The following is a 26492-nucleotide window of genomic DNA, read 5'->3' as shown; positions in this document are numbered from 1 at the left end:
CGATGCTTTGGGTCCCAGGGAGAGTCAGAGGCCAGTGCTCAGCGGCTTTTCCTGGAAGAACTGGGCATCCTGGGCTTCGGCAACCAGGACTGAAAAGCTGGGTGCTTGTAGGGAAGGAAAAGTCATTAAAAATCGGAAGAAACAAAGAAAAACCTTTTCCTTCGCTCTTTTCCTCTTCTCGTTCTGTTTCCTGAGCTCAGTAAGCAGGTTCTGGTTTCTGCCGACCTAATGACGACAGTGTTTCCTAGACGTATAAACCTCCTCCTTCCTTCTCAGACAGGCTGTCACTTCTTTATGCTCATCCTTTCGTTTTAAAACATTTTTATTAGCCTTTTTTCTTAAAACTTTTAACAGCTGTTTATAAAAACACGACAAATACACAACACAGAACAAAAAGGTCGGTAAAAATAACTCACTATATGGTACATATACTCAGATGGTGTGATATATTTATATAATAAGAGATGAAAATAGTCACTTTCCATAATAAAAATAAGTTCTATTTTTTGTTTATTTTACAATATACTTAATATTCTCTTCTTTTGCTTCCTTTCCAGCTTCTACTGCTTCACTGCGAATCTCGTGGCGGGGGTCCCACGTGGCCGTCCCCACCCACCCGGCTGGAGTCCGGGAGGCGGAAGGGCTGCGGGGGGCCTTAGGAACACGGGCGGCAGCCGCACTCTAAGTGTCTCTCCACCTCTTCCACGAACGAGGAGCCGTCTGTGCACTGGAACACGTATTTCCGCCGCTTGCTGCGGGTGGGCTGGCAGCACTGGGGACCGCAGCCCCCATGACATTCCATTAAGGGCACCTTGGAGGCCGTGGCACACGAGGCATAACCTTTCTGGCGGCGGATCACCTCTCGGACTACCCCCCCCAGGCATGGAGTCTCTGCAGAGGGCGGAAGAGGTAAGGGCAGGGCATTGGGGCTGGAGATGGCTGTCCGGGGTAGGCTGCTCTGAGACACTCGTGGGCCGAAGCCCGTGCGTACTTACTCATTCACTCATCCATCCGTCTCCCTGCCCACCCTCCCATAACCCATCTCACTCTTCCACAAATACTAAGTGCCTTTCCGTGCCAACCTCGATAATAGGTTTAAAACTAAGCCCCGAGGATAGCAGGGTGACAAGAGCAGGCTTGGTCCCTTCCTTCAAGGAACTTAAAGATCAAACTAGATGTGGCAGATTGGGGGACTGAGGGCTAAATCCCATCCCAGACCTATGTTGCTTGTGCCACAGACACTTAGAAACCAAATTAAATGCCAACATTAAAAAAAAGAAAAAACCACAATGCCAGGAGATTGCATCTGAACATTGGGATATCTGGTTTCTTTGAAAACCAGGGGCTCTGGCAAAGCTGAGTCTGCATCCCTGCGTGGCAATGATGGGCTGAAGCCGTGGGCTTTAGACGGGGCAGGAGATCTCCAGTTTGCCCCAGTCCCCACCACTCTCAGTAGCCTGTCTCTGCTGGTGTAGAGTCTAGACACTAATTACAGTGTCATTTAAATAAATACATTTGTAATGATAAACTGAGGTGCATGCTACGAAGAAACGGGATGTGTTTATACAAAATACATGGCAAAGGAGCCTGACTAGCCCAGGGGCCAGGGATTGTCTCTGGGAAGTGATGCTGGAGTTGAGATCTGAAAGAGGAACAGTAGTCAGTGAGCCAAAGAGTCTGGGGGTGGGGTGTGTGCGTGCGCGCGCACGCGTGCGAGCTTTTCCACAAGTTGTAGAAATGAGGGGAGGGGACCCCTGGATCTGCTTAATCCTTTGGTCCCTGACCCAACTCTTCACCTTGACCCCACTACTGTCCTCAGTACATTGGGAAAGCATCTGGAGCAAGGCACTGAGAGAGAGAGAGAGTCATGGATTCAGGACTAGGATCCTCGGCCACACAGCCTTGGATCCCTGGGCCTCAGTTTCCTTGTCCGGAAAATGGTGACACAGGTCCTGGTTCTTCCTGCTTTTTCAGGGGCTGTTATGAGCACCACAGGGATTGTGAATGCAAAAGGGCTTTATGCAGTTTAAAGTTTTAGGTGGTTAATGTGATGTGATGTGAATTCTGTTAAGCTTGATATAGGTTTTAAAAATTATGTGATTGTTAACAGGATCAAAAGAAGCCTAATGATAATAGGTGTGTGTGATGTGCGGGGCAGGGAGAACGCACACTCGGCAGCATGTTAACAGTTGGGCTGTCCAGCTGAAGGGAATGGGAACGCTGTTTATATTCTGGCAATTTTTCTGTTAGATCTGAAATTATTTCAGAATACATTATTTACCAAATTGGTTAAGAATGGTATTTCAACAAGGTATAAGATGTGAAAGAGTCCTCTAGTGACAGGAGGTGGCCTGCCCAGGATTCTGGTGGCAGGAAGGAAGACGAAGACTTCTCAGTTTCCATGCAGGAGAAAAACCTCCAAGGTGAGACAGAACCATTTCAGCTGGAATATAATTTAATTTCAATTTTCCTTTTTTGCACTTACCTCCAAATTAATACACTAAAGGGGTCACTAAGAGAGGTAAGTGATTTGATGTTTTTGAAATGGGATCAGACCAAGGAACTGTCTTTTGTTGACCCAATAATGGCATGAGGTTTGGGAGGAGACTGCAGAGCAACGTCTGAAATGTTAATGTGATTAAGAACCTAAGAACCATCGAGGGCTCTTGTTAAAGCAGGTTCTGATTCAGAAGGTCTGGGCTGGGACTGAGCGTCTATATTTCTAATAAACTCCCAGGTGAGTCAGTGGTGCTGGTCAGAGGGCCACCCTGGCAGCTCTAGGGCCGGCAATTAGAAAAGGAGGGGAGGGGAGAGGAGAGAAAGAACAACCCAGACTGCTCACACAGTCCTGGCGGTTTGCAACCTCCAGAGACCCCAGCTGGAACTATCCAGATAAGCCGTTTCCCACGGGAACCGTGTGGGATGGAGCATGTTTAGTGTGGTTTTGAACTGCTATGTGTTGGGGCTAATTTGTTATACAGCAATGGCTAACTGACACAGGAAGTTATGGTGTTGCCCCCCCATATTCAACATGACGGAATTTGAGGCTCAGAAAGTAACTTAATGAAGGTCATGCAGCCTCTAAGTGGCTCAGACAGAACTGGAACTTAGGTCATCTGAATGTGGAGTCCAAGTCTGACCCCCACATCCTTCCCGGGCACCGTCGTTTCCCACCCCCCCCGGCCGATGCTCACAGTGGACCCACCTTGTTCGCAGTGTTCCCCACTAAAGCCGGGCTGGCACAGGCAGTAGGGCTCCTCTTGATCTGAGACGTGGCATTGCCCGTGGTGACACTTGAAGGCTGAGCAGGCGTTGGCAGAGTCATTCTTGTGGTCACACAAGGCCCCTCTGTAGCCCTCGGCGCACTTGCACACATATGAGGTCCCAGTTGCCACGCATCTCCCCTGGCTGCAGCTGGGGGCAGAGGCGAGGAGGAGAGGGGAACCAGGCAGTCAGTGCAGCTGGAGGCTTCCTTTGTCCACCCCAGCCCGGACCAAGGGACACGGAGCTGTGGGACCTTAGGCCTTCTCCACCCCATGGTCCACCCTCCACCGGCCCAGTGGCTGGGCATCAGTCAGCTGGAGGCCGTGAGCATCGCCGAGTGACACTGACAGCTGTGAGCCTGATGAGGCTGGCTGTTGTACCCACAGACGTCAGAACCCATGCAGTCTTCTGCCATCTTAATTGATAACACGATTACTACTGTCTCTACCACCAGCTACCACTTGCTCTGTGCCAGGCACTGGGGTAAGTGCTTTACACCTAGCATCAGTCTTATTTTCTACAATCCCCTCTCCTCTGCTGTCCTGTGCAGTAGATGGAGAAACTGATGCCACAGCCTGGATTCTTAATTGTGCTGCAGCATTCTCTGTACTGGGATGACATTCAGAGGCAGGGTTCATCGTAGACGTATTCGTTACAGAGTCAAACGCATACACACACACACACTCATAGTCACACACACACTCCAGAGCTACCCAGGAAACTCAACCCCTTTATAGCATCCTTCACTCCTGATCCACAATATCATGTCCCAGCTTGTTCGGCCAAGTGAATTACTAGACATGGCTCTGGTGTCATCTCTGGCCGATTCAGACTTCTGAACACTGAGGATGCTGGGTCTCCTATTTTTAGCACAAGGCCTGACACATAGTAGGCCCTCAGTAAATATTTTGATGCATAATGAATGCCAGAGCCATGAAATGATTCGGCTGTGCGTGGTTATACACCCCTGGTGCCCTCAGAGGGTACCGCTGAGTGGGGAGTCGGGCCGAAATGCACCCACTTGCCAAGGTGCATGCACACGGGTGCCCCTTTCGACTTCTGAAGGCCACTTGACAAGTGTTTTTCAGCTAGGCTCTGGCACACTGATGTCTCCTCTGAACAAGACCTGCTGTTTGGACATGTTAAGCCCCTGACCTTCTAAGCAGCCCCTGTCTACAGTCTGACTGCAGTCCCTCCAGCTTCCATCAGTGCCCACTACCCGGGCGGGGCAGAGGGGAAGGGACACCGACCTGTGGCCGAGGCAGGGGTCGCGGGTCTCCTGGTCGCACAGCAGGCCGGTCCAGCCCGGGTGGCACTCGCACACCACGCTGTCCTTCTCCACGGCACGGCACAGGCCGTGCCTGCACACGCTGCAGGACTTGCAGCCCGGGGAGACGCCCAGGGCCTGCGGCGGGAGGGCCTTGAAGTCCTGCAGCTCGTTGTTGATGCGCACCTCGTGGATGCAGCCGTGGAAGCCGCCCAGCGGCCGGTCCACGCCCTGGCGCAAGGCCGAGAGGCCCGTGGAGGTGGGGATGCCTGCGGGAGGGACACCAGGACAGCGACCTGAAGATACTCCCCTGCCCACCCTGCTCGCCCGAATTCCAGCCCTCGGAGGTGGACTCCTTGGGAGAAGTCTTGGGAACCTCCATGTTGAATAAGCTGCTCTGATGCCTTTTTTGTTCTTTGGCACATAACCCTTTGAGAACTACTGGTCCAAGGCTGGGTTTCAGGCCCATGCTCTGCCAGACTGGTGGCTCCTTCTCTCTTTGGCCTTTGAATGACCTTAATGGCAAACATACTCGTCTACATACATCAGCTGAGACTCACAGCATCTAAGGGGGTGGCAGAGCAGAGGAAGCCCCTGTATCTGAAGGGGATGGCCCCTGTATCCATCTCCTTCCTTCCCATTCCATCTTCACCTTCCCCCATCCTCCCTAAAAAACGTGTAGTTTCTCAGAAGGAACCCTGCTCTCTTTCCTGTCCTCTTCTCCTCCCCATGATCTGGCTAACTATTCACATTTTAGGGAGCAGCTTGGTTGTCACTTCCTCCAGGAAGCCTTCGTTGATTAGCTTTGGCAGTGGGTGCTGAGAGCAGCGAGCCTCAGCCGTTGGCCTGGGGGTGGGTGCCCGAGCACAGGGGGCAGGTGGGAGGTGGAGGTGTTTGGGGTGGGAGGGGGTGGGGCTTTACCTCCAAGGTAGAGGGGGCTGTTGATGCCCACTGTTGGCTGCTTCTGGAGCTTCCCCAGGCTTTTGGGGGCTCCTTTGTCCACCACCAGGTTCAGGGTCTGGTTTAGCATCACCAGCTCCACACTGTGAAACTGCCCGTCATTCACGGTCTCCACGCTGGGCAGGAGAGAAATGGGAGAGACAGAGGATTTGCTGAGTGCCTTCCACAGCCTGCACTGGGCTGTGAACTTGACTAGTATTCCTGGCATTTTGTTTTGTTTTTTATTTGGAAATAATTTCAAACAACATAAGATACTGTGGGTTCAGTTCCAGACCACCTGAGGAAGCAAGTCACATGAATTTTCTGGTTTCCCAGTGCACATAAAAGTTATGTTTATACTACTACAGTGTACGCTATTAAGGGTGTGATAGCATTTTGTCTAAAAAACAATTTACATACCTTAAATTAAAAATACATTATTGCTAAAAAATGCTGACTGTCACCTGAGCCTTCAGGGAGGCATACTCTTTCTGCAATAATAACATCAAAGATCACTGATCACAGATCACCATAATAAATACTGTAAAAGGCTGAAATATTATGAGAATTATCAAAACATGACACACAGACATGAAGTGAGCAAATGCTGTTGGAAAAATGGCACCAACAGACTTGACACAGAGTTGCCACAAACCTTCAGTTTGTAAATAATACAGTATCTGTGAAGCACAATATAGCAAAGTGCAGTAAAACGAAATATGCCTCTAAGGGTATGGAATCAGCTGTCAGAAACCTCCCAACAAACACAAGTCTAGGACTGGATGGGTTCACTGGTGAATTCTACAAAACATTTAAAGAAGGCTTAATAACAATCCTTCTCAAACTCTTACAAAAAATAGGAAGGAACACTTCCAAACTCATTTTACAAGGTCAGCATCATCTTGATACTAAAACCAGACAAGAATGCCACAAGAAAATTACAGACCAATATCTCTGATGAACGTAGATGCAAAAATTCTTAATAAAATATTAGCAAACCTAATTCAATAATACATTCAAAAGGTTATATACCATGATTAAGTGGGGTGTATTCCAGGGATGCAAGAGTGGCTCAAAATCACAAATTCAATCAGTGTGATACACCAAATTAACAAAATGAAGGAGCAAAATCATGTGATCATCTCAATAAATGCAGAAAAAGCATTTGACAAAATTCAACATCCATTTATGATGAAAACTCTTAACAATATAGGTGTAGAACAAACTCAACCAAATAAAGGCCATATATAACAAGCCCACAGCTAACATTACATTCAGTGGTGAAAACTGAAAGCTTTTCTTTCAAAATCAGAAACAAGACAAGGATGCCCACTCTTGCCATTTATATTCAACAAAGTATTGGAAGTCCCAGCCTGAGCAATTAGGAAAGAAAAAAAAAAAAGGCATACACATTGGCAAGTAAGAAGTAGAACTGTCACTATTTGCAGATGACATGATGTTATATATAGAAAAACCTAAACTTTCCACTAAAAAACTGTTGGAACTAACAAATTCAGTAAAGTTGCTAGACACGAAATTAATATTGCATTACCCCTCTCACACCAATGGACAGATGATCCAGCCAGAAAATCAATAAGGAAACACAGGCAGAAGAATTAATAAGTGAGCTGGAGGACAGAATGGGGGAAATAACTGCCAAGGAGCAGAATAAAGAAAAAAGAATGAAAAGAATTGAAGACAATCTCAGAGACCTCTGGGACAACACTAAATGCACCAACATTTGAATTATAGGGGTCCCGGAAGAAGAAGAGAAAAAGAAAGGGACTGAGAAAATATTTGAAGAGATTATAGTGGAAAACTTCTCTAACATGGGAAAGGAAATAGTCACCTAAGTCCAAGAAGCACAGAGAGTCCCATACAGGATAAACCCTAGGAAAAACACACCAAGACACACATTAATCAAACTAACAAAAATTAAATTCAAAGAAAAAATATTAAAAGCAGCAAGGGAAAAACAAGAAATAACATACAAAGGAATCCCCATAAGGTTATCAGCTGATTTTTCAGCAGAAACTCTGCAGGCCAGAAGGCAGTGGCAGGATATACTTAAAGTGATGAAAGAGAAAATCCTACAACCAAGATTACGCTACCCAGCCAGGATCGCATTCAGATTTGATGAAAAAATCAAAAGCTTTTCAGACAAGCAAAAGCTAAAAGAATTCACCACCAAACCAGCTTTACAACAAATGCTAAAGAAACTCCTCTAGGCAGGAAACACAAGAGAAGAAAAAGACCCACAAAAACAAACCCCAAACAATTAAGAAAATGGTAATAGCAACATACATATCAATAACCTTGAATGTGAATGGATTAAATGCCCCAACCAAAAGACACAGACTGGCTGAATGGATACAAAAACAAGACCCATATATATGCTGTCTACAAGAGACCCACTTCAGACCTAGGGACACATACAGACTGAAAGTGAAGGAATGGAAAAAGATATTCCATGCAAATGGAAATCAAAAGAAACCTGGAGTAGCAATACTTGTATCAGATAAAATAGACTTTAAAATAAAGACTCTTATAAGAGATAATGAAGGATGCTACACAATGGTCAAAGGATCAATCCAAGAAGAAATAACAATAAGTGTTTATGCACCCAACATAGGAGCACCTCAATATATAAGGCAAATGCTAAGAGCTATAAAAGGGGAAATCAACAGAAACACAATTATAGTGGGGGACGTTAACACCTCACACCAATGGACAGATCATCCAGACAGAAAATTAATAAGGAAACACAAGCTTTAAGTGACACAACAGACCACATAGATTTAATTGATATTTATAGAACATTCCACCCAAAAGTGGAGAATACACTTTCTTCTCAAGTGCACACAGAACATTCTCCAGGATAGATCACATCTTGGGTCACAAATCAAGCCTCGAAAAATTTAAGAAAATTGAAATTGTTTCAAGCATCTTTTCTGACCACAATGCTATGAGATTGGAAATCAATTACAAGAAAAAAACTGTGGAAAACACAAATACATGGAGGCTAAACAGTGCACTACTAAATAACCAAGAGATCACTGAAGAAATCAAAGAAGGAATTAAAAAATACATAGAAACAAATGACAATGAAAACATGACGACCCAAAACCTATGGCACTTAGCAAAAGCAGTTCTAAGAGGGAAGTTTATAGCAATTCAATCTCACCTCAAGAAACAAGAAACATCTCAAACAATCTAAGCCTACACTTAAAACAACTAGAGAAAGAAGAACAAAGAAAACCCAGAGTGAGTAGAAGGAAAGAAATCATAAGGATCACAGCAGAAATAAATGAAATAGAAACAAAGAAAACAATAGGAAAGATCAATAAAACTAAAAGCTGGTTGTATGAGAAGATAAAGAAAATTGATAAACCCTTAGCCAGACTCATCAAGAAAAAAAGGGAGAGGATGCAAATCAATAAAACTAGATATGAAAAAGGAGAAATCACAACTGACACTGCAGAAATACAAAGGATTATAAGAGACTACAAACAACTATATGCCAATATAATGGACAACCACAAAGAAATGGACAAATTCTTGGAAAGGTACAATTTTCCAAGACAGAACCAGGAAGAATTAGAAAATATAAACAGACCTATCACAAGTAATGAAATTGAAACCATAATTAAAAATCTTCCAACAAACAAATGTCTCGGGCCAGATGGCTTCACAGGCAAATTCTATCAAACATTTAGAGAAGAGCTGACACCGATCCTTCTCAAACTCTTCCAAAAAATTGCAGAAGGTGAAACACTCCCAAATTCATTCTATGAAGCCACCATCACTGTGATACCAAAGCCAGAAAAAGATATCACCAAAAAAGAAAATTATAGACCAATATCACTAATGAACAGAGATGCAAAAATCCTCAACAAAATACTAGCAAACAGAATCCAACAACACATTAAAAGGATCATACACCACGATCAAGTGGGATTTATCCCAGGGATGCAAGGATTCTTCAATATATGCAAATCAATCAATGTGATACACAGTATTAACAAATTGAAGAAGAAAAACCATATGATCATCTCAATAGATGCAGAAAAAGCTTTTGACAAGATTCAACACCCATTTATGATTAAAAAAAAAAACTCTCCAGAAAGTGGGCATAGAACCTACTCAACATAATAAAGGTCATATATGACAAACCCACAGCAAGCATCATACTCAATGGTGAAAAACTGAAAGCATTTTCCTCTAAGATCAGGAACCAGACAAGGATGTCCACTCTCACCACTCTTATTCAACATAGTTTTGGAAGTCCTAGCTATGGCAATCAGAGAAGAAAAAGAAATAAAAGGAATACAATTGGAAAAGAAGTAAAACTCTCATTGTTTGCAGATGACATGATACAATACATAGAGAATCCTAAAGATGCCACCAGAAAACTACTAGAACTAATCAATGAATTTGGTAAGGTTGCAGGATACAAAATTAATGCACAGAAATCTCTGGCATTCCTATACACCAACAACGAAAAATCAGAAAGAGAAATTAAGGAAACACTCCAATATACCATTGCAACAAAAAGAATAAAATACCTAAGAATAAACCTGCCTAAGGAGGTGAAAGACTTGTACTCAGAAAATTATAAAATACCGATGAAAGAAATCAAAGATGACATAAACAGATGGAGAAATATACCATGTTCTTGGATTGGAAGAAGCAGTACTGTGAAAATGACTATACTACCCAAAGCAATCTACAGATTCAATGCAATCCCTATCAAACTACCAATGGCACTCTTCACAGAATTAGAACAAAAAATTTTACAATTTGTATGGAAACACAACAGACCCCGAATAGCCAAAGCAATCTTGAGAAAGAAAAACAGAGTTGGAGGAATCAGGCTCCCCGACTTCAAACTATACCACAAAGCTACAGTAATCAAGACAGTGTGGTACTGGCACAAAATCAGAAATATAGATCAATGGTACAGGACAGAATGCCCAGAGAGAAACCCACATACATATGGTCACCTAATTTATGACAAAGGAGGCAAGAACATACAATGGAGAAAAGACAGCCTCTTCTGTAAGTGGTGCTGGGAAAACTGGACAGCTACATGTAAAAGAATGAAACTAGAACACTCCCTAACATCATATGCAAAAATAAACTCAAAATGGATTAAAGACCTAAATGTAAGACCAGACACTATAAAACTCTTAGAGGAAAACATAGGAAGAATACACTTTGACATAAACCACAGCAAGATTTTTTTGACCCACCTCCTAGAGTAACGGAAATAAAAACAACAACCAAAAAAGTGACTTAATTAAACTTAAAAGCTTTTGCACAGCAAAGGAAACCATAAGCAAGACAAAAAGACAACCCTCAGAATGGGAGAAAATATTTGCAAATGAAACAACAGAAAAAGGATTAATCTCCAAAATATACAAAAAACTCATGGAGCTCAATTTCAAAAAACAAACAATCCAGTTAAAAAATGGGCAGAAGACCTAAAGAGACATTTCACCAAGGAAGACATACAGATGGCCAAGAGGCACATGAATAGATGTTCAACATCACTAGTTATTAGAGAAATGCAAATCAAAACTACAGTGAAGTATCACCTCACGCTGGTCAGAATGGCCATTTTCAAAAAATCTACAAATAAATTCTGGAAAGGGTGTGGTGAAAAGGGCACAGTCCTGCACTGTTGGTGGGAATATAAATTGATACGACCACTGTGGAATACAATACAGAGGTTCCTTAAAAAAATAAAACTACTAAATGACCCAGTAATCCCACTGCTGGGCATATACCCTGAGAAAACCATAATTCAAAAAGTCATGTACCACAATGTTCATTGCAGCACTGTTTACAATTGTCAGGACATGGAGCCAACCTAAATGTCCATTGACAGATGAATGGATAAAGAAGATGTGGCACATATATATGATGGAATATTACTGAGCCTTAAGAAGTTACGAAATTGAGTTATTTGTAGTGAGGTGGATGGACCTAGAGTCTGTCATACAGAGTGAAGTAAGTCAAAAAGGGAAAAATACTGTATGCTAATGCATATATATGGAATCTAAAAAAAAAAAATACTGTATGCTAATGCATATATATGGAATCTAAAAAAAAAAAAGTACTGATGAACCTAGTTGCAGGACAGGAATAAAGATGTAGACATAGAGAATGGACTTGAGGAAACGGGTGGGAGGAGGAAGTGAGAGTAGCATTGACATATATATACTACCGAATGTAAAATAGTTAGTGGGAAGCAGCAGCATAGCACAGGGAGATCAGCTCAGTGCTTTGCGATGACCTAGAGGGGTGAGAGGGAGACTCAAGAGGGAGGGGCTACAGGTACATATGTGTGCATATGGCTGTTTCACTTTGGTGTACAACAGAAACTAACACAGTATTGTGAAGCAATTATACTCCAATAAAGACCTATTAAAAAAAAAGAATGGATCACTGAAGAAATCAAAAAATACCTAGAGACAACAGAAAAGAAAAGTACTATGATCCCAAACCTATGGAATGCAACAAACCTATGGAATGCAGTTCTAAGAGGGAAGTTTATAGCGATACAGGTTTACCTCAGAAAACAAGAAATATCTCAAACAACCTAACCTTACACCTAAAGCAACTAGAGAAAGAACAAACAAAACCAAAGTTAGTAGAAGGAAAGAAATCATAAAGATCAGAGGAGAAATAAATGAAACAGACAATAAGAATAGAAAAGATCAATGAAACTAAAAGCTGGTTCTTTGAAAAGAAAAACAAAATTGATAAACCTTCAGCAAGACTCATCAAGTAAAAAAGGGAGAGGGGCCCAAATCAATAAACTCAGAAAGGGGGGCTTCCCAGGTGGTGCAGTGGTTAAGAATCCGCATGCCAGGCTTCCCTGGTGGCGCAGTGGTTAAGAATCCACCTGCCAATACAAGGGACATGGGTTCGAGTCCTGACCCAGGAAGATCCCACATGCTGTGGAGCAACTAAGCCTGTGCACCACAACTACTAAGCCTGAGCTCTAGAGCCCGCAAGCCACAACTACTGAGCCCACGTGCCACAACTACTGAGCCCATGTGCCACAACTACCGAAGCCCACGTACCTAGAGCCTGTGCTCCGCAACAAGAGAAGCTACTGCAATGAGAAGCCCGTGCACCGCAACGAAGAGTAGCCCCCCACTTGCCACAATTAGAGAAAGCCCATACACAACAACAAAGACCCAATGCAGCCAAAAATAAATAAATTAAAAAAAAAAAGAATCCACCGGCCAATGAAGGGGATATGGGTTCGAGCCCTGGTCCAGGAAGATCCCACATGCCATGGAGCAACTAAGCCCATGCACCACAACTACTGAGCCTGCCTGCCACAACTATTGAAGCCTGTGCGCCTAGAGCTTGTGCTCTGCAACAGTAGAAGACACTGCAGTGAGAAGCCCACGTGCTGCAACGAAGAGTAGCTCCTGCTCACCATAACTAGAGAAAGCTCATGCGCAGCAACGAAGACCCAACGCAGCCAAAAATAAATAAATTTATATTTAAAAAAATCAAAAATGAAAAAGAAGTTACAACTGACATGACAAAAATACAAAGCACCGTAAGAGGCTACTGCAGGCAACTATATGCCAATAAAGTGGACAACCTGGAACAAATGTAGAAATTCTTAGAAAGGTACAATCTCCCAAGATTGAACCTGGAAGATATAGAAAATATGAACAGACCAATTACAAGTACTGAAATCGAATCAGTGATTAAAAAACCCCCCAACAAACAAAAGCCCAAGTCGAGACGGTTTCACAGGCAAATCCTACAAAACATTTAGAGAAGAGTTAACACCTATCTTTCTGAAACTATTCCAAAATATTGCAGAGGAAAGAACACTTCCAACCTCATTCTATGAGGCCACCATCACCCTGATACCAAAACCAGACAAATATACCACAAAAAAAGAAAATTACAAACCAATATCACTGATGAACACAGATGCAAAAATCCTCAACAAAATACTAGCAAACTGAATCCAACAATACACTGAAAGTATCATACACCATGATACATGTGGGATAAATCCCACCATGATCAAGTGGCATTTATCCCAGGGGTGCAAGGAGTTTTCAGTGTCTGCAAATTGATCAGTGTGATACACATTAACAAACTGAAGAATAAAAACCATATGATCGTCTCAGAAGATACAGAGAAAGCTTCTGAAAAAATTTAAAACCTATTTATGATAAAAGCTCTCTAGAAAGTGGGCATAGAGGGAACCTATAGGGGCCTCAACATAATAAACACCATACGTGACAAACCCACAGCTAACATCAGACTCCATGGTGAAAGGCTGAAAGCATTTCTTCTAAGATCAGGAACAAGACAAGGATGTCCACTCTCACCACTTTTTTTCTTCTATTTCTTTTTTTTTGGCCACATAGCATGACATGCAGGATCTTAGTTCCCTGACCAGGGATTGAACTCATGTCCCTTGCAGTGGAAGTGTGGCGTGCTAACCACTGGACCTCCAGGGAAGTCCCTTTCACCAATTTTATTCAACATAGATAGCCACAGCAATCAGAGAAGAAAAAGAAAAGGGACCCAAATTGGAAAAGAAGTAAAACTGTCACTGTTTGCAGATGACATGATACTATACATAGAAAACCCTAAAGACGCTACCAGAAATCTACTAGAGCTCATCAGTGAATTCAGTAAAGTTGCAGGATACAAAATTAATACACAGAAGTCTGTGGCATTTCTATACACTAACAGCAAAAGATCATAGAGAGAAATTAAGGGAACAATCCCATTTACCATCACATTAAAAAGAATAAAATACCTAGGAATAGGGCTTCCCCGGTGGTGCAGTCATTGAGAGTCCACCTGCCGATGCAGGGGACACGGGTTCGTGCCCCGGTCCGGGAAGATCCCACATGCCGCGGAGCGGCTGGGCCCGTGAGCCATGGCTGCTGAGCCTGCGCATCCGGAGCCTGTGCTCCGCAACGGGAGAGGCCACAACAGTGAGAGGCCCGCATACCGCAATTTCTGCCCACCAGAAAAACAAGATCCAGCCTCATCCACCAGAACACAGGCACTAGTCCCCTCCACCAGGAAGCCTACACAACTCACTGAACCAACCTTAGCCACTGGGGACAGACACCAAAAACAACGGGAGCTACGAACCTGCAGCCTGCAAAAAGGAGACCCCAAACACAGTAAGATAAGCAAAATGAGAAAACAGAAAAACACACAGCAGATGAAGGAGCAAGATAAAAACCCACCAGACCTAACAAATGAAGAGGAAATGGGCAGTCGATCTGAAACAGAATTCAGAATAATGATAGTAAAGATGATCTAAAATCTTGGAAATAGAATGGACAAAATGCAAGAAACATTTAACAAGGACCTAGAAGAACTAAAGATGAAACAACGATGAACAACACAATAAATGAAATTAAAATACTCTAGATGGGATCAATAGCAGAATAACTCAGGCAGAAGAACGGATAAGTGACTTGGAAGATAAAATAGGGGAAATAACTACTGCAGAGCAGAATAAAGAAAAAAGAATGAAAGGAACTGAGGACGGTCTCAGAGACCTCTGGGACAACATTAAACGCACTAACATTCGAATTATAGGGGTTCCAGAAGAAGAAGAGAAAAAGAAAGGGACTGAGAAGATATTTGAAGAGATTATAGCTGAAAACTTCCCCAATATGGGAAAGGAAATAGTTAATCAAGTCCAGGAAGCACAGAGAGTCCCATACAGGATAAATCCAAGGAGAAATACGCCAAGAAACATATTAATCAAACTCTCAAAAATTAAATACAAAGAAAACATATTAAAAGCAGCAAGGGAAAAACAACAAATAACACACAAGGGTCCCCATAAGGTTAACTGCTGATCTTTCAGCAGAAACTCTGCAAGCCAGAAGGGACTGGCAGGACATATTTAAAGTGATGAAGGAGAAAAACCTGCAACCAAGATTACTCTACCCAGCAAGGATCTCATGCAGATTTGATGGAGAAATTAAAACCTTTACAGACAAGCAAAAGATGAGAGAGTTCAGCACCACCAAACCAGCCTTACAAAAACTGCTAAAGGACCTTCTCTAGGCAAGAAACACAAGAGAAGGAAAAGACCTACAATAACGAACCCAAAACAATTAAGAAAATGGGAATAGGAACATACATATCAATACTTACCTTAAATGTAAATGGACTAAATGCTCCCACCAAAAGACACAGATTGGCTGAATGGATACAAAAAGAAGACCCATATATCTGCTGTCTACAAGAGACCCCCTTCAGACCTAGGGACACATACATATTGAAAGTAAGGGGATGGAAAAAGATATTTCATGCAAATGGAAACCAAAAGAAAGCTGGAGTAGCAATTCTCATATCAGACAAAATAGACTTTAAAATAAAGACTATTAGAAGAGACAAAGAAGGACACTACATAATGATCAAGGGATCGATCCAAGAAGAAGATATAACAAGTGTAAATATTTATGCACCTAACATAGGAGCACCTCAATACGTAAGGCAAATACTAACAGCCATAAAAGGGGAAATCGACAGTAACACATTCATAGTAGGGGACTTTAACACCCCACTTTCACCAATGGACAGATCATCCAAAATGAAAATAAATAAGGGAACACAAGCTTTAAATGATACATTACACAAGATGGACTTAATTGATACTTATAGGACATTTCATCCAAAAACAACAGAATACACATTTTTCTCAAGTGCTCATGGAACATTCTCCAGGATAGATCATATCTTGGGTCACAAATCAAGCCTTGGTAAATTTAAAAACATTGAAATTGTTTCAAGTGTCTTTCCTGACCACAACGCTATAAGACTAGATATCAATTACAGGAAAAGATCTGTAAAAAATAGAAACACATGGAGGCTAAACAATACACTACTTAATAACGAAGTGATCACTGAAGAAATCAAAGAGGAAATCAAAAAATACCTAGAAACAAATGACAATGGAGACATGACGACCCAAAACCTATGGGATGCAGTAAAAGCAGTTCTAAGAGGGAAGTTTATAGCAATACAATCCTACCTTAAGAAACAGGAAACATCTCGAATAAACAACCTAACTTTGCACCTAAAGCAATTAGAGAAAGAAGAACAAAAAACCCCCCAAAGTTAGCAGAAGGAAAGAAATCATAAAGATCACATCAGAAATAAATGAAAAAGAAATGAAGGAAACGATAGCAAAGATCAATAAAACTAAAAGCTGGTTCTTTGAGAAGATAAACAAAATTGATAAACCATTAGCCAGACTCATAAAGAAAAAAAGGGAGAAGACTCAAATCAATAGAATTAGAAATGAAAAAGGAGAAGTAACAACTGACACTGCAGAAATACAAAAGATCATGAGAGATTACTACAAGCTACTCTATGCCAATAAAATGGACAACCTGGAAGAAATGGACAAATTCTTAGAAATGCACAACCTGCCAAGACTGAATCAGGAAGAAATAGAAAATATGCACAGACCAATCACAAGCACTGAAATTGAAACTGTGATTAAAAATCTTCCAACAAACAAAAGCCCAGGACCAGATGGCTTCACAGGTGAATTCTATCAAACATTTAGAGAAGAGCTAACACCTATCCTTCTCAAACTCTTCCAAAATATAGCAGAGGGAGGAATACTCCCAAACTCATTCTACGAGGCCACCATCACCTTGATACCAAAACCAGACAAGGATGTCACAAAGAAAGAAAACTACAGGCCAATATCACTGATGAACATAGATGCAAAAATCCTCAACAAAATACTAGCAAACAAAATCCAACAGCACATTAAAAGGATCATACACCATGATCAAGTGGGGTTTATGCCAGGAATGCAAGGATTCTTCAATATACGCAAAACAATCAATGTGATAAACCATATTAACAAATTGAAGGAGAAAAACCATATGGTCATCTCAATAGATGCAGAGAAAGCTTTTGACAAAATTCAACACCCAGTTATGATAAAAACCCTGCAGAAAGTAGGCATAGAGGGAACTTTCCTCAACGTAATAAAGGCCATATATGACAAACCCACAGCCAATATCGTCCTCAATGGTGAAAAACTGAAAGCATTTCCACTAAGATCAGGAAGAAGACAAGGTTGCCCACTCTCACCACTATTAGTCAACATAGTTTTGGAAGTTTTAGCTACAGCAATCAGAGAAGAAAAGGAAATAAAAGGAACCCAAATCAGAAAAGAAGAAGTAAAGCTGTCACTGTTTGCAGATGACATGATACTATACATAAAGAATCCTAGGGCTTCCCTGGTGGCGCAGTGGTTGAGAGTCCACCTGCTGATGCAGGGGACATAGGTTCGTGCCCCGGTCTGGGAAGATCCCACGTGCCGTGGAGCGGCTAGGCCCGTGAGCCATGGCCGCTGAGCCTGTGCGTCCAGAGCCTGTGCTGCGCAACGTGAGAGGCCACAACAGTGAGAGGCCCGCATACTGAAAAAAAAAAAAAAGAATCCTAAAGATGCTACCAGAAAACTACTAGAGCTAATCAATGAATTTGGTAAAGCAGCAGTATACAAAATTAATGCACAGAAATCTCTGGCATTCCTATACACTAATGATGAAAAATCTGAAAGTGAAATCAAGAAAACACTCCCATTTACCATTGCAACAAAAAGAATAAAATATCTAGGAATAAACCTACCTAAGGAGACAAAAGACCTGTATGCAGAAAATTATAAGACACTGATGAAAGAAATTAAAGATGATACAAATACATGGAGAGATATACTATGTTCTTGGATTGGAAGAATCAACATTGTGAAAATGACTCTACTACCCAAAGCAATCTACAGATTCAATGCAATCCCTATCAAACTACCACCGGCATTTTTCACAGAACTAGAACAAAAAATTTCACAATTTGTATGGAAACACAAAAGACCCTGAATAGCCAAAGCAATCTTGAGAACGAAAAACGGAGCTGGAGGAATCAGTCTCCCTGACTTCAGACTATACTACAAAGGTACAGTAATCAAGACAGTATGGTACTGGCACAAAAACAGAAAGATCAATGGAACAGGATAGAAAGCCCAGAGATAAACCCACGCACATATGGACACCTTATCTTTGATAAAGGTGGCAGGAATGTACAGTGGAGAAAGGACAGTCTCTTCAATAAGTGGTGCTGGGAAAACTGGACAGGTACATGTAAAAGTATGAGATTAGATCACTCCCTAACACCATACACAAAAATAAGCTCAAAATGGATTAAAGACCTAAATGTAAGGCCAGAAACTATCAAACTCTTAGAGGAAAACATAGGCAGAACACTCTATGATATAAATCACAGCAAGATCCTTTTTGACCCACCTCCTAGAGAAATGGAAATAAAAACAAACAAATGGGACCTAATGAAATTTCAAAGCTTTTGCACAGCAAAGGAAACCATAGACAAGACCAAAAGACAACCCTCAGAATGGGAGAAAATATTTGCAAAGGAAGCAACTGACAAAGGATTAATTTCCAAAATTTACAAGCAGCTCAATAACAGAAAAACAAACAACCCAATCCAAAAATGGGCAGAAGACCTAAACAGACATTTCTCCAAAGAAGATATACAGACTGCCAACAAACACATGAAAGAATGCTCAACATCATTAATCATTAGAGAAATGCAAACCAAAACTACAATGAGATATCATCTCACACCAGTCAGAATGGCCATCATCAAAAAATCTAGAAACAATAAATGCTGGAGAGGGTGTGGAGAAAAGGGAACACTCTTGCACTGCTGGTGGGAATGTGAATTGGTACAGCCATTATGAAGAACAGTATGTAGGTTCCTTGAAAAACTACAAATAGAACTACCATATGACCCAGCAATCCCACTACTGGGCATATACCCTGAGAAAACCATAATTCAAAAAGAGTCATGTACCAAAATGTTCACTGCAGCTCTATTTACAATAGCCCGGAGACGGAAACAACCTAAGTGCCCATCATCGGATGAATGGATAAAGAAGATGTGGCACATATATACAATGGAATATTACTCAGCCATAAAAAGAAACGAAATTGAGCTATTTGTAATGAGGTGGATAGACCTAGAGTCTGTCATACAGAGTGAAGTAAGTCAGAAAGAGAAAGACAAATACCGTATGCTAAGACATATATATGGAATTTATGAAAAAAAATGTCATGAAGAACCTAGGGGTAAGACGGGAATAAAGACACAGACCTACTAGAGAATGGACTTGAGGATATGGGGAGGGGGAAGGGTAAGCTGTGACAAAGTGAGAGAGTGGCATGGACATATATACACTACCAAAAGTAAAATAGATAGCTAGTGGGAAGGAGCTGCATAGCACAGGGAGATCAGCTCGGTGCTTTGTGACCGCCTGGAGGGGTGGGATAGGGAGGGAGGGAGATGCAAGAGGGAAGAGATATGGGAACATATGTATATGTGTAACTGATTCACTTTGTTATAAAGCAGAAACTAACACACCATTGTAAAGCAATTATACTCCAATAAAGATGTAAATAAATAAATAAATAAATTACACCAGCTGGATCCAAAGAAAAAGAAAACCTAGGAATAAACCTACCTAAGGAGACAGAAGACCTGTACTCCAAAAACTATAAGATGCTGATTGAAGAAATCAAAGATGACACAAACAGATGGAGAGATATACCATGTTCTTGGATTGGAAGAATCAAGTTTGTGAAAATGAATATACTAAAAGCAATCCGCAGATTCAGTGCATTCCCTATCAAATTACAAATGGTATTTTTCACAGAAGTAGAACAAAAAATTTAAAAATTTGTATGGAAACACAAAAGCTCCTGAATAGCAAAACAACCTTAAGAAAGAAAAATGGAACTGGAGCCATCAGGCTCCCTGACTTCAGACTATACTACAAAGCTACAGTCATCAAAACAGTATTCTACCAGCACAAAGAGAGACTTATAGATCAGTGGAACATGATAGAAAGCTCAGAGGTAAACCCACGTACCTATGGTCAATTCATCTACAAGAAAGGAGACAAGAACATACAGTAGAGAAAAGACAGTCTCTTAAGTAAGTGGTGCTGGGAAAACTGGAGCCACTTGTAAAAAAATGAAATTAGAACATTCTCTAGCACTATACCGAAAAATAAACTCAAAATGGATTGAAGACTGAAGTGTAAGACTGGATACTATAAAACTCCTAGACGAAAACATAGGCAGAACACTCAGACATAAATAGCAGCAATATCTTTTTGGAGCAGTCTCCTAGGGTAATGAAAATAAAACCAAAAATAAACAAATGAGACCTAATTAAACTTAAACCTTTTACTCAGCAAAGGAAACCATAAACAAAATAAAAAGAAAACCCACAGAATGGGAGAAAATATTTGCATATGATGGAACTGACAAGGGATTAATCTCAAAAATACACAAACAGCTCATACAGTTCAATATCAAAAATAACCCAACCAAAAAATGGGCAGAAGATCTAAATAGACATTTCTCCAAAGAAGACATACAGATGGCCAAAAGGCACATGAAAAGATTCTCAACGTTGCTAATTATTAGAGAAGTGCAAATCAAAACTATGATGAAGTATCACCTCACACCAGTCAGAATGGCCATCATCGAAAAGTTCACAAATAATAAATGCTGGAGAGGGTGTGGAGAAAAGGTAACCCTTCTATATACTGTTGGCGGGTATGTAACTTGGTACAGCCACTATGGAGAACAGTTTGGAGGTTCCTTCAAAAACTAAAAATAGGACTGCCGTATGATCCTGCAATCCCACTCCTGGGTATATATCCAGAGAAAACCATAACTCAAAAAGATACATGTTCACTGCAGCCCTAGTGTTCATTGCAGTGGTATTCACAATAGCCAAGACATGGAAGCAAGCTAAATGTCCATCAGTAGATGAATGGATAAAGATGTGGTACATATATACAATGGAATACTACTCAGCCATAAAAAAGAATGAAATAATCCCAATTGCAGCAACATGGATGGACCTAGAAATTATCACTGTAAGTGAAGTATGTCAGACAGGGAAAGAAAAATATCATATGCTATCATTTATATGTGGAATCTAAGAAAAATGACATAAATGAACTTATTTACAAAACAGAAACAGACTCACAGGCATACAAAACAAACTTATGGTTACCAAAGGGGAAAGGTGCAGGGGAGGGATAAGTTAGGAATTTGGGAGTAATATATACACACTACTATATATAAAATAGATAAACAACAAGGATCTACTGTATAGCACAAGGAACGATACTTAATATTTTATAATAACCTATCTGGGAAAAGAATCTGAAAAAGAATATATATATATATATATACACACAGACACACACATAACTGAATCACTTTGCTGTCCACCAGAAACTAACACAACACTGTAAATCAACAATACTTCAATTAAAAAAAGCAAAAAAAAAAAAATCAGTTGCATTTCTATACACTAATAGTGAACTTTCAGAAAGAGAAATTAAGAAAACAATCCCATTTACAATCACATCAAAAAGAATAAAATACCTATAAAAAATTAACTGAGGAGGTATAAAACCTGTACAATTAAAACTGTTAGGACATTGATGAAAGAAAGTGAAGGAGACAAAAATAAATGGAAAGATGTTCAGTGCTCATGGATTGGAAGAATCAGTAGTGTTAAAATGTTCATACTACCCAAAGCAGTCTACAAATTAAGTGCAATCTCTATCAAAAGTGCAGTGGCATTTTTCACAGGAATGGAACAATCCTAAAATTTGTATGAAACCGTAAAAGACTCTGAATAGCCAAAGCAATCTTGAGAAAGAAAAAGCTGGAGGAATCACTCTCCCTGATTTTAAACTATATATATTACAAAACTATAGTAATCAAAATAGTGTGATACTGGCATAAAAACCGACACATAGGTCAATGGAACTGAATAGAGAGTCCAGAAATAAACTTATGCATATGTGGTCAATTAACTTACAACAAAGTACCCAAGAATATAAAAAGGAGAAAGGACAGTCTCTTCAACAAATGGTGCTGAGAAAAGTGGGCAGCCACATACAAAAGTACGAAACGGTACCACTATCTTACACCATCTACAAAAATTAACTGAAGATGGATTAAGGACTTGATCATAAGACCTGAAACCATAAAACTCCTAGAAGAAAACATAGGTGGTACGCTCCTTGACATTGTCTTGGTGATGATTTTTTGGATTTGACACCAAAAAGCACAAGAAACAAAATAAGTGGGACTACACCCCACTGAAAACCTTCTGGGCAGCAAAGGAAATCATCAACAAAATGAAAAGGCAACCTAGTAAATGGGAGAAGGTATCTGCAAATCATATATCTGATAAGGGATTAATATCCAAAATATATAAAGAACTCATACATCTCAACAGCAAAAACTCAAACAAACTGATTAAAAAATGGGCAGAAGATTTGAATAAACATTTTCCCAAAGAATTCATAGAGATGTCCAACAGGTACACGAAAAGGTGCTCACTAAGTGTCAGGGAAGTGTACATCACAACCACAATGAGACGTCACCTCACACCTGTTAGAATGGCTACTATCAAAAGGAGAAGAGATAACAAGTGTTCATGAAGATGTGGAGAAAAGGGAACTCTTGTGCACTATCAGAGGGAATGTAAGTTGGTGCAGCCGCTATGGAAAACAGTATAAAGGTTCCTCAGAAACTTAAAACTACCGTATGATCCAGCAGTTCCACTTCTGGGTATTTATCTGAAGGAAACAAAAACACTCACTAAATATCTGCACCTCCACGTCCATTGTAACATTACTTACAATAGCCAAGACATGGAAGCAATCTATGTGTCCATCAGTGGAAGAATGGATAAAGAAAATGTGGTATATATGTATGTACAATGGAATACTACCCAGCCATAAAAAAGAAGCAAATCTTACCATTTGTGACAACATGAATGGACCTTGAGGGCATTATGCTAAGTAAATAAGTCAGAGAGAGAAAAGCAAATACTATATGACCTAACTTGTATGTGGAATCTATTGTAAAACAAAAAAAAAATGAAAAAACCTGAGCTTGTAGATTCAGAGGAGAGACTGGTTGTTGCCAGGGGTGGGGGTAGGCGAAATGGGTGAAGTGGGTCAAAAGGTACAAACTTCCAGCTATAAGACAAATAAGTCCTGGGGGTGTTATATACAGCATGGTGACTACAGTTGTTAATATTCTATATTTGAAAGTTGCTAAGACGGTAGATCTTATAAGTTCTCATCACAAGAAAAAAAATTATAACTATATATGCTGATGGATGTTAACTAGACTTACTGTGGTGATCATTTCACCATATACACAAATATCGAATTGTTGTACACCTGAAACCAATATGTTACGCATCAACTATATCTCAATTTAAAAAATTAAGGATTGATTCCACATGGAAACTTACCATAACCTTGTCTGTGCCAGTAGGTGCTTGTGGGTTAATAAGTCACCTTCTTCCTGGCGTATCCTAACCAGGGTCTCCTGGAAATAATGCCTACAGCTGGTGGTTTTCAAATGGGGTCCCTGGAGGTTTGGTTTGGAACCATTGCAAATCACAATGGTTCCATTTCTACTTTTATTTATTTATTTATTTAAAATCTTGGCCTTTGAAGTACGGATGGGAAAAATGGCTTTGCTGCTACAAAAGAGAAAAAAATTGGGAAAAGGAAACCAAACTCAAAACCAACCTGCTCTGAACTCTAAAAGAGATGATCCTACTGTGGTTCCGAGGCCCAGGAATTAGTCTCCTGGAAGGATACTCAGGGACTTCAGGGGAGAGAGGGGCTCTGACAGTCTTTGTTGTTATCCTCTAAGCTCGATGAACCAGCATCGAGTGGGAGGTGGGAAGCTTTGGCGGTGCCAGGGCCGGGCTGGGCGGCCCCTGTCTGGGACTGGCATGAGAACATATGTTGGCCAAGGGTGGCCCATAGAGTTCTCTTCTGCTTTTAATGACAGTTGTTGGGGGCCGGGGGAGGAGACATGTGTTGAAAGCTGAACTAGGCTGGGTACTTGCATTCTCTCATTTAACCCTAACAACCCCCAGGTGGGATGTACCATTTTTTCTCCATTTTAGAAATGAGACCTAAGCCTCAGAGACTGGGTCTAGTCTGAAGTCTTAAAGTGGGGCTGGTAGAAGCAGGACTCAAATCCAAGCTCCCAAGGCATAGGACCCCACACCACCCTGGGACGAATGGTCATTCCTCGATGCACTAGGCGTGCTCACCTGGATGCTGAGGTGTGACCACTAGGTGGCGACAGAGCCTCACAAAGAGTTCCTGGGATTCCGGTCAGGCAGCAGCCTGAGACATCAGCCGCACCGCAGCAACCCCGGACTCCTGGACCATCGGAGCAGGGCCATACTCCCTCTCTAGGCCCCGCCTTGCATGCCCCAGCATGTGGGAGAGCGGGTTCTGCTGGGAGCCTGGCCTGGATCTAAATCGCAGCTCTGCCACTTCCTGGCCTCTTGTGCCAAGGATGCATCTGAGCATCAAGTTTCTCATCTCTAAAACAGGAGTGATGACGCATGTCCGGGGCTTGCGGATGAGAAAAAGACCTGGCAATGGATGGGTCTGTGGTAATTAAGACAAAGGGAGCATGCACTGCTTGCCAAAGAGAGGTCTCCTGGGGTGTTTTACAATGGTCAACATTTAAACCCTGAAGCATTTTACATAGAAACCCTGAATTTCTAGCTTCTTTTGAGAAGAAGCTGCATCCCACACAGCTGCATCTGCTAGAGCCATACCCTCCAAGCTACCACAGTCCCCACCACTCTCTATTGGGCCTCATTTCCCCCAAGTCTGTCAGCTCACTCAGCCCCTTGGGCCTTGAAGGCAGGGGAGTTTGCTCCTCAGACAAATCTTGGAAGTTAGGAACAGTGCAGTCTGTCCCCATTCTGGGGCAGGTAGGGCTTGGGTGGGTTTTTGTGTATTTCCCTCGGGCCTGGAAGAGAACCTCACCACCTGTGACTCCCACTGGGCACCCCCAGGAAGGAGGGCACGGAACCCAGCTGCTCCAGGCCTGTACATCCCTGCTGCGGGCCGCGGTGGGCAGGCCGCAGACCAGCCTTGGTTTGCCTCCCTGGCTCTGAGGCTTTGGAGGCCAGAGCTCGCTACTGACTGAGGAGGAGATCTCATTTTGAGGCTGGGATGGCCTCCTGGTCCCATCAGCTGCTTGTCAGCTGGGCCTGTGCCCTCTGTTAACCCCAGCATGGCTTCCTTGTATACCGATGGAGTCTCCCCTTCCCCAGAGCCTGCGGAAATGCTCATGAGCCATAGCTCACATCTCAGCTCAAACATCACCTCTTCCCCCAGGGAGCCTTTCCTGGTCCTCTAAGCAGAACCAGCCATCTGCTGCTGCTTCACTGTGCCCACAGCATGCACTGGCGTCTCCTGTGAGACCTATTTTATCCTGCTCAGGCAACAGGTGCTTATTTACATGTCTGCCTTTCTCCCTGGCTTGTGTTTTCCTGAATGCTGCGGCTCCTACACCCAGCCCAGGACCCACACGAGGTGCTGTAAGCAGCTCCTGGCAGGAAAGAACTCTCGCAGGAGGCCCCCTTTGTCTTGTCGCTAACCTTAAACTTGCACCCCCACGCTCTACTCATCTCCAGCCCTAGCACACCTTTCAGATCTTTTGATCGCATAATACTCTGCCTAATCTGTTGGTTCTTTCCATAGATCACAGAAGTAGAAATGAGTAAGTAATTAACAGATGACCAGATCTCTTCCCTAGCTTCCCCCTCCAGTCATCTCACAAACTGTGTAAGCAAGATAGCATCTAAAGAAAAATCAAAAGAAGTCGACAAGTCTGCACATAGTCGGAGATGGTGATGACTGTGACCCCCCCCCCCCCCGTCTCAATGATTAACTGAGACTGCTTCCGTCTTTCCCTTTGAAACCTTCCACGGCCAAGTGAATCTTCAGATGTGGTTTTTGGGGGACACTGAGTCCACCATCTCCCCAGATTGCCAGCATTCTGATTAAAAGCAACTTTCCTTTCTACCAACA

General features: G+C 41.9%; 1 protein-coding gene and 1 long non-coding RNA gene across 2 annotated transcripts in view; one reads left to right on the top strand and one right to left on the bottom strand.

Moving 5' to 3' along the window:
• Window positions 1–493: 493 nt before the first annotated feature.
• Window positions 494–26492, bottom strand: part of SLIT3 (slit guidance ligand 3) — a 611310-nt gene continuing 585311 nt past the window's right edge. Inside the window, exons 33-36 of the mRNA XM_004271979.2 lie at window positions 5453–5607; window positions 4515–4800; window positions 3206–3414; window positions 494–891 (exon numbers count right to left, since the gene is read on the bottom strand). Of these exons, the coding sequence (XP_004272027.2) occupies window positions 656–891; window positions 3206–3414; window positions 4515–4800; window positions 5453–5607 (886 nt within the window). The 3' untranslated portion in view covers window positions 494–655. The remainder of the gene's footprint in view (window positions 892–3205; window positions 3415–4514; window positions 4801–5452; window positions 5608–26492) is intronic.
• LOC117202212 (uncharacterized) lies at window positions 781–26492 on the top strand. The gene is made up of 2 exons (XR_007476210.1): window positions 781–909; window positions 24530–26492. It is a non-coding gene; the product is annotated as an uncharacterized LOC117202212 (long non-coding RNA).

Source organism: Orcinus orca, chromosome 3, assembly GCF_937001465.1.
Source record: "Orcinus orca chromosome 3, mOrcOrc1.1, whole genome shotgun sequence".
NCBI lineage: Eukaryota > Metazoa > Chordata > Mammalia > Artiodactyla > Delphinidae > Orcinus > Orcinus orca.
Note: the sequence above shows the minus strand (reverse complement) of the source record. Positions and strands in the feature narration are given on the sequence as shown.